We start from the raw sequence: 15,546 nt of genomic DNA, 5'->3' as shown, positions 1-15,546 counted from the left end.
TAGGAAGGATAGTGGGCATTAACTTCACATGCCCTTTCAGGTAAATGAATGCTTTATAATTTGCCTAGCAGTGGGGATGATATCAGAATTTGCAAGATGGTCACTGTGGTGCCACAGTTAGAGAACTGCCCCTCTATGTATCACAATCCAAGTCTCTGCAACTCTTTCATGTTTAGTGATCAGCAGTGGTGCAACAGTAATCAAAGTTAAAAAGGATACCCTTGCTAGCTAAAATCCACCTACATATTAATTATGGAGAGGCAGACCAGAATATTGGACAATGAGATATATAATGCTGGATTCCTTAGTCTACATATAGACAACAGGGGCCCTACAAAATATAATACAATGTATTTTGAATTTGATTGTGGAATCCTTGCTCCAAGCCCCCATATATTAGCTTATAAGGGCATATATGCTCTTCTCCAGAGATAACTTGACATGTGTGGGGAGGGACCAAAAATGCAAGGCAGATCTCCTTTAGGCAATGATTTTGTAATTTGACAGTGCTATAAATTGTGAAAAAAATTATGTGGGTGTTCATTTTTTGTCTAGTAAAACAAGCAAAACTTAATGTGCAGTTCTTGAAAGCAGTTCAGTACTTTTTAAGAGAGGTTATACAAATAGTATTCTAGCTTGGAGATTACACACTGGGGTGTGTGTGTATGTGGTTGTTTGCAGGGGTTGGTATGCAATAAAGGGTAGAAGTGTGATATTTTCCTTTGGAAGGGTAAGGATAGAGAACAAGTTCAGATCCAAACACTAATGCAATTTTGTATAAAATTAAATTTATATCTTAGAACAGAAGGCAGCCCTGGCATATATCACTTGTTCAGATTTGAGAATATATTATTCACCAATAATTCCTAGTGAAAAACAATAAATGAAATTAAGAAGTTGTCAGCTGAAGAGGACAAATGTAATGGAAGATGAGGAGGAAGAATAACTGAATTATGCCAAATATCTCAAAGTATGTACATTGATACATGTTCATATCCTAGCTGTCTCCCATTAAATATGGTCAGAGGAAAGTGTCAAAAGCTGCCATATTGGCTTGACAATTCATTTATAAGCTAGTGGAAAAACAAGAATCATTATTTACCCATACATCTGATTTCACACTGATAATCATAAAAGAATTTTTCTTAATACCTATAACTTTTATTCTCATTTCAGATCATATTTTATTTTTTATTTTTTTTAATTCCATTTATATCCTGCTCTTCTCCGAAGACTCAGGGCGGCTTACAAGCTTAGCAGTAGCCTTCATTCTATGTATATGCCTGCTTATTAGGGCTTTCACACACACCCAAGCAGCATTATTACAAAGTCAGCTTAATTTTAGTGTCAGAAGCTATACCATTTTTTTTTGCCCAAGATGGCGGCGGCTGCAGTCTGAGCTCCAGGCGCTCCGCAACGGGCTTTACATGGGTTGGTTGGGGAGACCCGACCGAGGCATGATACGGTGAACAGCTTGAAGGGGGAGTTGGATACAGAGACATCTTGCTAGGCGCTGCTTTCGGTGGTGCTGGGCTCTCCCTCCCCCATTGGATAGCGACATCTGCCTACCGGCTCGGAGGTTGTTTGTGGTCAGGCCTGTCATCCGGGCCTCCCAGATGGTTGCTGCAGGCTCTCTCCGGCTCCTGCAGTTTTTTGCTGCTTTCTTTGCTGTGAACACTCCCTGCTTGTCGGAGGAGTGGCGGTGACGATCAAGTGATTCGAGGACTCGGGCTGGAGTTGGCATTCATACCAGCTGGCGGGTGCTGCTTTCGGCGGCGCGGAGACTTCCCTCTCCCCCCGAGTGGCAATGGTGGCTTCCTGGCTTGGAAAACGGCCAGGGCTTGTTCTACAGGCTCTTTCTACTACCTTTTGCCATGGACACCCCCCCCCGCCTGTCGGAGGAGCAGCGGCAACGATCGAGCGATCCGGGGACTCGGTTTGGAGCTGGGAATTATATCAGCTGGCTGGCACTGTTTCGGAGGCGCGGGGCCCTCCCTCTCCCCCGAATGGCGGCGGTAGGTTCCCGGCCTGGAAATTGGCCATGGTTTTATCCTACCACAGTGGATTTGCTGGATTGCTGGTGGATGCTTGGATTTGGGGACGGAAATGCCTTTTGGTTGCTGTACGGTGTTTGTAGGGGGGATGTTTTTGCCCCCCCTCCCCAGAATGGCGGTAATGGCCGGCGGCCTGATGATCGGCCGTGGCTTGGCCCTTCTCCCTATGCTGGCTGGCAGGCATTACTATGGCCCGAAGATCGGCCAGGATTACGCTTTAATGCCCGGTGGGGGCTAGTGCTTCCCATTAATTTTCCGGATTGGACCTGGGACTGGACCGTGGTGGGAGGACGGTCTGGGATTGTTCATCAACTGCCCCACTGATGTGAGAGACCAGTTGGGGTAGGTTTACCCCAGGATTCCTCATTTTGTCCATGACAGGATAGATACCTCAGCCGTAGTGAGAGGACGGTTGGGGTCTCTTTTTCTGAGTTCCACCCAGGTGAGAGCTGAGTTGGACTAACAGGACTGTGATACATCTACCGGACTTTTGCTATCAATACCATTGATCCACCCATTATCAACATCAGCCCTATGCGGACATCTTTTATTATTGTATGGCTCCCTTGCACTATTCTGGAGCCGACTTGTATGCCCTCAGGGGGGTTTCTCCCTCCTGGGTTCGACCCGCTGCCCTTTTCTACACTCCCCTTAATGACGGGCCCAATTGTTGGGACCCCAAGAGGTGGCTGGGCTTAGATAGGGGCCTCGAGCGGAGACGTATTAAGAGGCCTCTGATTCACTTTTTAGTGAATAGGTTACACAGGGTGAGGGAGGGTAGGGAATTATTAACCGGCACTCAGTCCGGGCCAGTTTGGGGTCCCAGCGGGACGAGGTTTGGGTCAGAGGCGGCTGGTTCTGGATGTGTTGGGGTGGGGCCTCAAATCCCCACGACAATAGGGAATGGCAGCAGGTGTGTGCACGGAGGGCCGTATCGACATCCTGGATTGCGTCCCCACTGCTTGCGAGCGGTGACGTGCTCCAACCCTCCGGTTAGCACCCTTTTGCCCGGGGGTGAGGGTGATCAGGACCCTGAGCTTAGGCTGGTGTATTTTAATGCCAGATCCATTGTTAACAAGGCTCCCCTCGTTCGTGACTTGATCGAGGAGGAACATGCGGACCTGGCATGTATTACGGAAACCTGGTTGGGCTCGGAGGGAGGGGTCCCTCTGACCCAGTTATGCCCCCCAGGTTTCCGTGTGCTACACCAGCCATGGGCTCAGGGTAGGGGCGGTGTGGTGGCGGTGGTTATCAGGGAGACTTTATGTCCGCGGGAGACCACCATTGTCCAAATTGGCGGGAGTGAGTCCCTCCTCCTGAGATGTGGTTCTCGGGTTCAGATGAGCTTGTTGCTTACATACCTGGCACCCAGCTGTGTGGCAACAGCTCTGCCCGAGCTGCTCGACACCCTCTCAGGGTTGGCGTTGGAGTTCCCCAGGCTTATAGTGCTGGGTGACTTCAACCTGCCTTCCCTGGGAGGGTCATCAGAGTTAGCCTGGGAGTTCATGGCTTCCATGGTGGCCATGGACCTGACCCAGGTAATTCAAGGCCCGACTCATGTGGGGGGTCACACTTTCAACTTGGTGTTCCTATCTGGACAGTGGTTGGATGATTTAGGAGGGGGTTTACTGGACGTTATTCCCCTGTCATGGTCCGACCATCATCTCCTGCGGCTGGTCTTCCATTATGCCACCCCCTGCCGCTGGGCGGCGGAACCAACTAAATGGTTCCGCCCCAGGTGCCTAATGGACCCTGAACGGTTCCAGATGGCGCTTGGGTCTATACCTATCACCCTCACTCACAGCCCAGTTGATGCCCTGGTGGATGCCTGGGAAAAGGCGGCCACTGAGGCACTCAACTGTGTCGTACCCTTGCGACCTCTGACCCGGTGCAGATACCGTTGGGCTCCATGGTTTTCTGTGGAGCTCTGGGAGATGAAGCGTCGGAGACGGGGTCTAGAGAGCGGTTGGAGGTCTAGCCATTCCGAATCTGACCGATTGCAGCTAAGAACCTTTATAATGTCTTATTTTGCTGCGATGAGGACAGCGAGGGCTAATTACTTCGCCGCCCTCATCGCGTCCGCAGATAATCGCCCGGCCACCCTGTTTAGGGTGACTCGCTCCCTTCTTAACCAGGAGGTGAGGGAGGATCCCTTACAGGAACGGGCCGAGGAGTTTAGTCATCATCTGACGGACAAAATCACTCAGATCCGGGCCGGCTTGGACTCTGACTGGGCGGAGTCTGATGTGGAGGAATCGGACAGTCTTGAGCATGTTATCTGGACTGAGTTCGATCCTGTATCCCCTGATGATGTGGACAGGATCATGGGGAGGCTGAGCTCCACCACCTGTTTATTGGATCTGTGCCCCTCCTGGCTGGTTTATGTGGCTCGGGAGGGGACACGAGGCTGGTTTCAGGCAGTAATAACTGCTTCTTTGAGTGAGGGTGTCTTTCCCGCCACCTTGAACGAGGCGGTGGTGAGACCCCTCCTCAAAAAGCCTGTCCTGGACCCGGCTGTTTTAAATAACTATCGTCCAGTCTCCAACCTTCGCTTTCTGGCGAAGGTTGTTGAGAGTGTGGTGGCGCATCAGCTTCCTCTGTTCCTGGAGGAAACTGATTATCTGGACCCGTACCAATCGGGTTTCAGGCCCGGGCACAGCATGGAGACGGCATTGGTCGCGCTGGTGAATGATCTCTGGCAGGCTCGGGACAGGGGTTGCTCCTCTGTCCTAGTCCTATTAGATCTCTCAGCAGCTTTTGATACCATCGACCATGGTATCCTTCTGCGGCATCTCAGGGGGTTGGGAGTGAGAGGCACCGATTTACGGTGGTTCTCCTCCTATCTCCTGGGCCGCTCGCAGTTGGTGTTGACTGGAGGGCAGAGATCCACCCCGAGGCCTCTCGTTTGTGGAGTTCCTCAGGGGTCGGTTCTCTCTCCCCTCCTGTTCAACATCTACATGAAGCCGCTGGGTGAGATTATTCGTGGTTTCGGTACGCTGATGATACCCAACTGTTTTTCTTCACCCCAAACCAACCCAGCGATGCCCTTGCCGTGATGTCCCGTTGCCTGGAGGCGGTCCAGGTCTGGATGGGGAGAAACAGGCTTCGTCTCAATCCTGCCAAGACTGAGTGGCTGTGCATATCGGCATCTTGGGTTAACCAGACTATTCCACCTTTAAAGATGGGGGGTGAGGTGTTACCCCCCGTTGATAGGGCTCGCAACTTGGGCATCATCCTGGATTCACGGCTCAATTTTGAAGATCATATAGGAGCCGTGACCAGGGGGGCTTTTGCCCAGGTTCGCCTGGTGTGCCAGTTGCGACCCTATCTGGACCAAGGTGCCCTACACACAGTCACTCATGCGCTCATGACCTCCTGTCTAGACTACTGCAACGCTCTCTACATGGGGCTGCCCTTGAGGACCACTTGGAGGCTTCAGCTGGTGCAGAATGCGGCCGCGCGAGTTGTGATGGGGGTTTCCCGATACTCCCATGTAACACCTCTACTCCGCGAGCTGCATTGGCTTCGGGTTGCCCTCCGGGTGAGGTTCAAGGTGCTGGTGATGACCTATAAAGCCCGGAATGGCTTGGGTCCAGGATATCTGAGGGAACACCTGCTGCCAGCATCAAGCTCCCTTCGTCCAGTGCGCTCCCACTGGGAGGGTCTTCTCAGGGTGCTGCCGATAAAAGACTGTTGGCGGAAAACACCCAGGGGAAGGGCCTTCTCTGTGGGTGCGCCTGCCCTCTGGAACCAGCTGCCCGTGGAGCTTAGGACTGCCCCCGACCTTCGCACATTTCGCCGGGACCTGAAGACCTGGCTCTTTGAGCTCTCCGGCCCAGGCTGAGAATTTTTAACTGGGTTTTTTTAATTTTGGGGATAATTTAATCTTTTTTAATTTGTTTTTAACTTTTGTACTGGTTGTTTTAAATACCCTGTAAACCGCCCTGAGTCCTTCGGGAAAGGGCGGTATATAAATCTAATAAAATAAAATAAAAATAAATAAATAAATTCTGTATGCTTTATTTACGTTATTCTTCCTCCCTGTCACAAGACCTAATAGAGACTTTGAAGTTTAATTAGCAAAGTACAGAAACAATTTGAAACATTGAAAGGACAGAATATCAATGCTTACCATTGGCAGCCTAGATCCAGGAATGCTGGGAAAATCATGATGTTCCATATGATAGCCAACATTAAAGGTGATCCAGTTGAGGGGTCCGTAGTATGAATATGTTTCATATCTTTTCAAAAACATGTAATGCTCTGCTATGAAATGTCCAGAAATAGGGTGCAAACCCATGCCCAGGATCGTTCCTGCTATTAAATAAACAATAGGCTTCCAACCCCAGAGATAATAGATTGTAAGGTCAACGGAGAATTGTACCAAAGCATTAAATATTTCCATCTCAGTAATTGCTTTGGGGTTGACATATAGTGGCCTCAAACTATAAACAAATGGCTGGATGGCAATCCAAATTAGTTTCCGAAATGGAGTACAGAAGAACCAGCCCTCAAAATCAGTAGGGATGTCCACATCCAAAGCATCTCCGCCAAGGTATCGATGGTGATCAATGTGGTATTTCTTGAAAGAGGCAGAGTAAGGTAATCCAACAGGCAAGTTGGCAAAGACTGCAAACCACCTATTCCACCTAGCCTGCTTGTTACCAAAAGCAACATTATGAGAGATATCATGGATTGCTAGTGTTATGGAGTGGTTGATGCAGCCTCCAAAAACATAAGCCCAGAAGAAAACCCACTTCCACACTAAATTTCTCATCAGGAAGCAGGCAAGAAGTTGAGTGAATACCATTCCTGTCACAATCCATTTCAAATGGGGATCTGAACCCATCAGAGACTTGACGGCTGGATATCTGGCTGAGGGAGGAAAGAAAGATGTCATTAAAGGCAGTCGAGAACAGTCTTCCTTTTTTTTTTTACAAAGGCTCATCTAGTCCAGCAAAATCATGCCACCATTTCTCAGACTGTTCCACATAATTACACCCATGTGACAGAAAGAACAAAAGAAGTTATACTGTAAGCCATCTTGTTTGAAAATTACATGCTCATCTGATTAAAAAAACAGACAACAAAGTGCAAGGATACCATTTCATGTATTGCTTAGTAATATTTTGTGTATGTAATAAAAAAGATATGTAATGTATATGTAATATCTTTTATTGCTTAGTAATGTTTAGTCTTTCTGTTATGGAGTCCATGTCCTAGCCAAATAATAGTTGAAGCCAGTCCTTTTCAAATCTTTCCTTGGGACCTTCCCACAAGAATCCTGTAATCTGATTATTTTATTATTTGTTTCCATTTCCCTATTAATTACATAAGTATTATTAACTTGTCTTAAGCTTTGTAACTTTAAATAATCAATAGTTATTTTAAAAATTAGTTTTAACTTGAATTAAAATGAAATTTAGTTCCCTTTTCTGCTTTAAAAAGAGGCCATTGGCAAAATATACTTAAACAGCTGATACCAAAACTTGATGCCCAAGAGAATGCAGCACATTATAACTCCATAATCCTTGAGCAAAGATATCAAAGCCAATTCAAGGATATACTGTACGACCTCTTACTGCCACTTTCCTCTGATGCAAAGAATTACATTTTAGAATCATTTGGAAGAAAGTACTTCCTGAAGGTTTAATAATGAACATTTTCACTCATTTTTTTTTGTTCAATGGTAGTGTCTTTGGTTCCCCACTGTCAATATGGGAAGAGCAGAACCAATAAAAATGGCCTCCACTGCTGGAAGAACAGTTTGATGAATTCAAGCCCTGCCTGTCTGCAAAAAAGAAGTCCTTAGTCTCCCAAATCCAAGATCCAAGTTACTGAGACTTGTGCCATCTTTGAGACTCTGAAGAAGTAACCTTCATGCACATGTGAACATATTATCAAAATAGATATATTAGGGACTGAAATATTTTAATGTGATGAGAGACAGAAATTTTAAGCCCTGGCTCCCTTACTGATGTCTAAGACCAGATGAAACACACTATTCAAGTGCTCTATGATCTTTCTACACTCCCTGTTTAGGCTGGTGATGTACAGCAGGGTTTTTTAACTGGTGGTACACGTACCACCAGTGGTACTTTGGCATCTGGCAGGTGGTATGTGACCATCCTAGAGAAGTGGTAGTGGGGGGAGAGGAATGAGATGAAGTGGCAGCAGTGCCACACAAGCCTGAGAGAGACACAGCTGGAGCTGCAGGGGTGTCAGGGCTCAGCAGAAGGCCCAGGTGTCATGGTTCCGATAGATGAAACCCATCAAAAGGAACTTTGAGGCAAAATTCTTCCTTAAAGAACATTTATTCGGGAAACAAAGTATCAGCACTACATAGTTGAACCCAAAAACTAAATTCCCTTCCCACAATACAAAGTAACAAAGTACAATTCCCACCCTCAATAAACTGTCATAAATCACATTCCCCAAATTGTTAAAAGCACGGGCTTTCTCCTCAGGTCCTCAGCCCGCCAAAATGTTATCAGCTCGTCCTTGAGTTCCCACGGCAGCGTTATTATTATGGCTGACTGAGCTTACATCCCCACACCACCCCTGATGCACCTGAATTCTAAAAGTAAAGAAAAGCATGTTAAAGGAGAAGAGAAAATGGCTTCACTTTCATCAGTTGTCAGGGCAGAAACATCCAATATTAGCAGCGTTGACACCCGGCCCCAAATCCTGCAATTCCAACAAAATCATAGGTTAGGGTTTGCCCCTTGGTTTGTTAGGGTGTTTCTCATAGAATTTACTAATGAACCTGTAGGCCTTTACATCGCTAGATTTCACCCATTTGGCTTCAGACAATGGATATCCTTTCCACTGCACTAAGTACTGTAACTTTCCTTTAAAAAGTTTAGAATCAAGGATATGCTTCACTTCATAATGAATCTGTCCCGCTACTACGAGAGGCCCAGGTGCCTTCTTAGGGGGAGGTCATAAGGTAGAACCCCAAAAAGGTTTCAGTAGGCTACAATGGAACACAGGGTGGACTTTCCCTAGGAGTATAGGAAGCTTTAATTCTACTGTGACTGGGTTAATGATTCTTACTATGGGGAAGGGACCTAGGAAATTTGGTCCTAACTACTAGGCAATTTAAGTCGTAAATATTTTGTGGATAAACTTTTTCCCCAACTTGGAATGATCTTTGGAAAGCCCTCTTTTTATCGGCTTGCTTTTTATACATCTCTGAAGCCTTTCTCAGAGTGATTTTTACTTCCTTCCACCCCCTCACCTACTGGTCAAGCATTTGGGAAGTAGAAGGTCCCTGAGGATATTTGGGTATTGGGTTGAACTCTTTTCCTGTGGCAACTTTAAAAGGCATAAAACCGGTGCTGCTGTGGACAGAGTTATTGTAAGCCACCTCTGCAAAAGGGAGGAGGTCAGTTCAGCTCATTTCCAGATAGTCCACATAGCATCTGAGATACTGCTCCACCCATGATTCAGCTGTCCCATTTGTAGACGGGTTAAAAGCTGACAACAGTCCTTGTGATGAGCCAATTAACTTGAAAAAAACCCTACAGAACCTGGCCGTAAACTGCACCCCCCATCCAAGATTATTTATTTTGGCACTCCGTGCAGTCTTTAGATATGCTTAAAAAACATCTTGGTTAGTTGTTGGGCTGACGGGAGTCCTTTGGAGGTGATAAAATGAGCCTGCTTTTAAAATAGATCTATCACAGTCCAAATCACCATATTCCCCCTACTTTCAGGTAATTCCACTATAAAATCCATAGCAATTTTCTCCCTTGGTTGGGAAGGGTCCGCCACTGGTTGTAATAGTCCAGGCAGTCCCGGAATTCTTTTCATGGTGGCACACACAGCACAGCTCTTGACATAGTTCTATACGTCCCATTTCAGACCCGGCCACCAAAATTGCCGATGAACCAGATGCACTGTTTTTAAATATCCAAAGTGTCCAGCTTGTTTCACATCATGATCATGCTGGAGTGCAGAGGGTTTCAGGCAAACAAAACTTCCCCCCTTTGTAAGCCAAACCATCCCTGCACATCAAGGAGGTTTGGTTTTTCTTGAACCATTGATCGTTGAGGAGTTAATTTTCTTGCCCCAGGGGTTTGGGGCTTTCAAAGATGGGGCTCTTTGTGGTGTTAGTTGAGAAGCAGCTTGCAGTGTAGATATAATTGCTTCATTAACCTCTTCACACTGGCTTTTGTATTGAGGTAATCTGGATAAAGTGTCAGCTAAAAAGTCACACACCCCGGTATGTACTTCAGGGTGAAGTTACATCGGTTAAAGTATTGCGCCCATCATACTTGTTTCAGGGACAGCTTGCTGGGAGTTTTCAGTGCCTCTAGGTTTTTGTGATCAGTCCATACCTCGAAAGGCACCTTGCTCCCTTCTAGATAGTGGTCTAAACTCTCCAGCAACGTCAGCCGAATTAAGGGGGGGGACTTGGGCCCTCTAGGTAATCTCACAGTCCTCATCCCCCCCATTTGTCCAACCAAGCTAGCTCTAGAATCACTGCCTCAGTCATCTTCAGAGCCACTATGAAGTGAATGAACTCCCAATGTTCACCTATTTCTAAGTGTACTGGCTCTGTCAATTGTGTGACCAAAGTTCCTCCCATTAAAGAGCCATCAGCTTGCTCAAATCTCATGGGTTTGGAGACCAATCTTGCTTGTATACCCAGTTTAATGGCAAGTGGCAAGCTAATAATGCACCGGGAGCACCCTGAGTCCACTAACACTTTCAAATCTATTCGTCCACCCATGTTGGGGACTATGAGTTTGGCTGCGAGAGAAAAAGGTGGATCGTGTCAACTCACCATCGGGTCAGTCTCCCCCTCATCGTCACTGTCATAGGAGGGCAGAGCGGTGGCAGATCCAGCTTGGGCCTTGGCGCTCTCCTGCATGGGTGACATAACCTGGGTGATGGGTTCTTGCATGATCCAGTTTGACTTCTCTTTTGCCAGCTGCTGAACTAGTTTCTTCCTCACCGGTGGTCCTGATCTGCTTTGCTGTTGGGGGTATGGGACCAGGCAGCTTGCTGCTCAATGTCCTTGTTGCCCACATCTGAAACATTTGATTGGGGGACTGGCAGGTGGTCTGGGGGGCTCTGCGGCCGTGATGGCTGGAGGCTTACAGGGGGGGTCATTAGTTTTGTTAGTTTGGGGGCTAATGTCATGGTTCTGACAGATGAAACCCATCGAAAGAACTTCGAGGCAAAATTTATTCGGGAAACAAAGTATCAGCACTACATAGTTGAACCCAAAAACTAAATTCCTTTCACCGATACAAAGTAACAAAGTACAATTCCCACCCTCAATAAACTGTCATAAAATACGTTCCCCAATTAGCTTCAAGCACGGGCTTTCTCCTCAGCTCCTCAGCCCACCAAAACGTTATCAGCTCATCCTTGAGTTCCCATGGCAGCATTATTATTATGGCTCACTGAGCTTACATCCCTCCTGCTGCACCTGAATTCTAAAAGTAAAGAAAAGTATGTTAAAGGAGAAAAGAAAATGGCTGCATTTTCATCAGTTGTCAGAGCAGGAAGATCCAATGTTAACAGCATTTACACCAGGATCAGCGCTGGTCTCCAGCTGATCAGTGCTTCCGGAAGCTGTAGGTGCCCTAAGGAGAAAAAGGAGGGGGGTGAGGGAGAGAGGAGATGATATAAAAGGAGGTTTTGGTGGGAAAGGGTCAGTGAGGGGCTGCCCCTGCCCCCTGGATGCATGAATAGGAGGCGGCCAGTGCCTGGCATCCCTGCTGACCATCCCTGCTGACCACTGAGAAAGAAAAAAGGCAAGAGAAGCACTTCCCTTTCCCCCAGGACGCCAGTGTTCATTCGCTCACCGCCTTCTCTGTGCACCCCCAGGGGGTGGGCCAGAGATGGCAGGGGGGGGCTTGCTGGCTCCAGGGCTGCCCCATGGATCTAAGGCTGAGCGCATTCTGGCTTTGATGGGCCCCACTATCAGATCAGCGCCATGCCCACTCACTGACTTAGCCTTGCAGCCACCAGGCTTCCCTTTCACTGGAACTGCCCTTGCCTGGGATAGCTACGGCCAGCAGCAGCAGGGCCAGCGGCAGTGCTGGCGATGTCTCCCCCTCCCATCATCCCTTCCTGAGTGTGGAGGAAGGAAAGAGAAGCAGTGGAGGGAGGGAGGGAGGGAGGGAGGAAGGAGCTGGCAAAGCGCTTTCTGAGCGCTTCTCAGGTTTATTATTTTTTAGCTAACAGAGGCTCCAGGCAGGAGGCTTCACATTTTGACCCCTCCCCTATCATTGCCTCTGTGTGGCTCTCAGTTCACCTTTCCCAGACCTATGCATGTGTTTGTTTGTTTGTTTGTGTGTGTGAGCACACATGCACACATGGGAGGTTCTCACTCCTTGCAGCCTCACAATGTGACACTGGGGAGGAAAAGAACAGGAGAGATAAGAGAAGCTGCAATGGGAGCTTCTTGCAGCCTTCCACTGGGCTGGGGGCGGGAGCGGGGGGGGCAGGGCACGATGTGATCAGCGGCACATTGAGAAAAAGAAACAAGTACTCAAAAAAAAACAGCTTTCATTAGTGTGCAGCCTGCCATCACAGAAGATCTCTGTTTAGAGTGCGAGGCTGCAAGGGGTGACAGCCTTCCCTGCCCATCCTTGTGCATACACATACACACACAAACAAACACATGCACAGGTCTGGGAGAGGTGAGCTGAGAGCCACACAGAGGCAATGACAGGGTCAAAATGTGAAGCCTCTGCCCACCGCTTCCTGCCTGCTGCCACCTCTGCCTGGAGCCTCTGGCAGTTTTTTTTTAAAAAAAGCAAGAACGGAAGGAAGGAAGGAAGGAAGGAGGGAGGGAGGGAGGGAGGGAGGGAAGGAGGCTGGGAGGGAGGAGAGGCAACTTGATTGGAAATTCCCCAGTTCAAAGGAGAAAGCAATTTTGTGTTCTGTTTTGTCACAGACAGAACTTTGTTGGGAATCCAACATTGGTATTCTTGAATTGGGAGCTCTTAGGAAAGTATCTCCTCTTTGTGTGTTGCTAACAGCCATTTCCAGTGGGGGAAACAGGACAAAGCAGAGTGGAGAAAAATATTTTCCTTTGCTATATTTCCAGTCTCAATTAGACCGAGGCAGGGTCCCTACAAAAGAGCCCTTTTAAGGATTATCTATTAATAGAAAAGCAACTAAACTACCTCTGTTCCTAAATGCTAAAGCTGTTGCACATAGAAAATGGAGGATTTTCTATGGAGGTATGGGAAGGAAAAACATCGAATAATTTCCTTTAGGAGGGCCTGAACCACCTCATGTACCTTGTTAGTACGACAAGGAAAGGCCTCATTCTATCCAGAGAAAGCACCCACAAAAACCTGCAAGTACTTAAAACCCTGCATCCATGGCAACTCAGTAAAATCAACCTCCCAAAACCTAGCAGGAGCCTGGCCAGCCCCAAGCTTAATTTCCACAGGATTATTACATCAACAAATTACATATTGCTTTATCATCATGAGGGCCTTGTTATAGATCCTAGGACAAATACTGTATAGTCCTTTATAAGAAATTCAGCTATGGCCTTGTAACCCCAATGAGTGCTGGCATGCAATTTTCTTAAGAGAGCCCATAATTCATGTTTTGAGAGAAGGCATTTCTCGTCCTTCTCCATGATAAACAGGATCCAGTTTATAAGCTCTGTGCCCATTCTGTGAAATATATGTCTGAGCCAGCACAGGCAAATGTGAAGATACAAGCACACCCACATACCAAGGGGACAGGAGACCTGAAGTGGCAGACTTTGCAGTGTGGTCAGCCAAGGCATTTCCCCTTCCATGTTTAGTATTAACCTTAACACGGGTCCTCACATGTATTACAGCCACCTTATGTGGGAGCAAAACAGCATTCAGTAGCCTTAAAATGTCTTGTCCATATTTAACAGGAGTGCCTTGAGCGGTGAGGAAACCACACTCCTGCCACAAGGCCCCATGTGTACTGTATGTATAACACAAAAAAACCAAATTTACTGTCTGTAAATATATTAACATAAGGGACGCGGTAGCTCAGTGGGTTAGGACGCTGAGCTTGTCGATCAGAAGGTCGGCAGTTTGGCGGGTCGAATCCTGAGTGCCGCGTAACAGAGTGAGCACCTGTTACTCGTCCCAGCTTCTGCCAACCTAGCAGTTCGAAAGCACGTAAAAATGCAAGTAGAAAAATAGGGACCACTACGGTGGGAAGGTAACAGCATTCCGTGCGCCTTTGGCATCTAGTCATGCCAGCCACATGACCACGGAGACGTCCTCGGACAAACGCTGGCTCTTCGGCTTTGAAACAGAGATGAGCACCGGCCCCTAGAGTTGGAAACGAGTAGCATGCATGTGCCAGGGAACCTTTATCTTTACCTTTAAATATATTAACAACTGCACCGTCTGACTTTTCCAAGGCCCTCGTCAAGACAACGAGTTCAGCTTTTTGAGCTGAGGCACCTGCAGGGAGAGCTGCTGCTTCCACTACCTGATCCAATGTGAGCATGGCATAGCCAACTAGCCTTTCTCCCTGTCTCATAAAACTGCTGCCATCTATATACAAGCCCCTGTCCGAATCCTCTAGTGGCTGGTCAGTTAAATCCAGCTGGCAAGTAAATACTACAATAATAGTTTGCACACAATCATGATCACCATCCTGTTCCAGTTGGGGAAGAAAGGTCGCTGGATTGAACCTGCCACTGCACTTGATATGAACCTGTGGGTTGTCAAGGAGAGAAATCTGATACTGCTCCAGATGGGAGGCTATAAGCCAATGCCCCCCCCCTTTGATGCTAACAAGTCCTGGATGGAATGAGGTGTTTCCACTGAGATAGGGGCCCCAAAAATTAATTTGCAGCCTCCAAAATTAAAACAGCAGCTGCTGCAGCCCAAAGACATGCCAGCCATCCTTGAGCAATAGGATCAAGTTGTTTGAAGAAACAGGCTTCTGGGTGAGATCAAGTACCAAGGGTCTGAGTAAGGACTCCAGCAGCCATCCCTTTGCTTTCAGCCACATATAAGGTGAACGGTTTCCTGTGGTAGCCTGATACAAGGGCTTAGCCATTAGAGCAAAGATGGTTGCTTGTAACTTAGCAAGCAAATCACATCCTAAAAGGGGCATAGGGCAGTATGGAAGGTAAAGAAATTGATGAGTAAGGTGAATACCACCCATAAAGCATTCCAAAGGGTTGAGTATTGCAGCTGACATAGATTGGCCATTGGCTCCAAAGACCTGGAATGTTTGTGAGGAAGGGTTTCCAAGGGGCTTATTTAACACTGAATGTACTGCCCCTGTATCAATCAAAAAGGGTATTGTTTTCCTCTGACTTTGAACGTTACCAGGGGTGCAGAGGGAGAATCATCCATAAGGGCAGGGAGACAAAGGCCCCCAGCCCTCACCCCCCCTTATATCTGGAGCATAGTTGTGGAACAGCATCCTATAGGACAGTTAGGAAGGGAACATAAAAGACATTCCCTGCTCCAGTGGTCAAATTTCATGTGTATACAACACCGGTCCTGCA

General features: G+C 47.4%; 1 protein-coding gene across 1 annotated transcript in view; it reads right to left on the bottom strand.

Moving 5' to 3' along the window:
* DEGS2 (delta 4-desaturase, sphingolipid 2) overlaps positions 1 to 15,546 on the bottom strand; it is a gene marked incomplete at both ends in the record, with an annotated part of 44,840 nt that overhangs the window by 7,806 nt on the left and 21,488 nt on the right. Inside the window, one exon of the mRNA XM_081322752.1 lies at positions 6,187 to 6,929. Within this exon, the coding sequence (XP_081178878.1) occupies positions 6,187 to 6,929 (743 nt within the window). The remainder of the gene's footprint in view (positions 1 to 6,186; positions 6,930 to 15,546) is intronic.

The sequence above is a fragment of the Vipera berus genome, assembly GCF_964194415.1.
Source record: "Vipera berus genome assembly, chromosome: 1".
Lineage (NCBI taxonomy): Eukaryota > Metazoa > Chordata > Lepidosauria > Squamata > Viperidae > Vipera > Vipera berus.
This window is presented reverse-complemented; position numbering and strand designations above follow the sequence as displayed.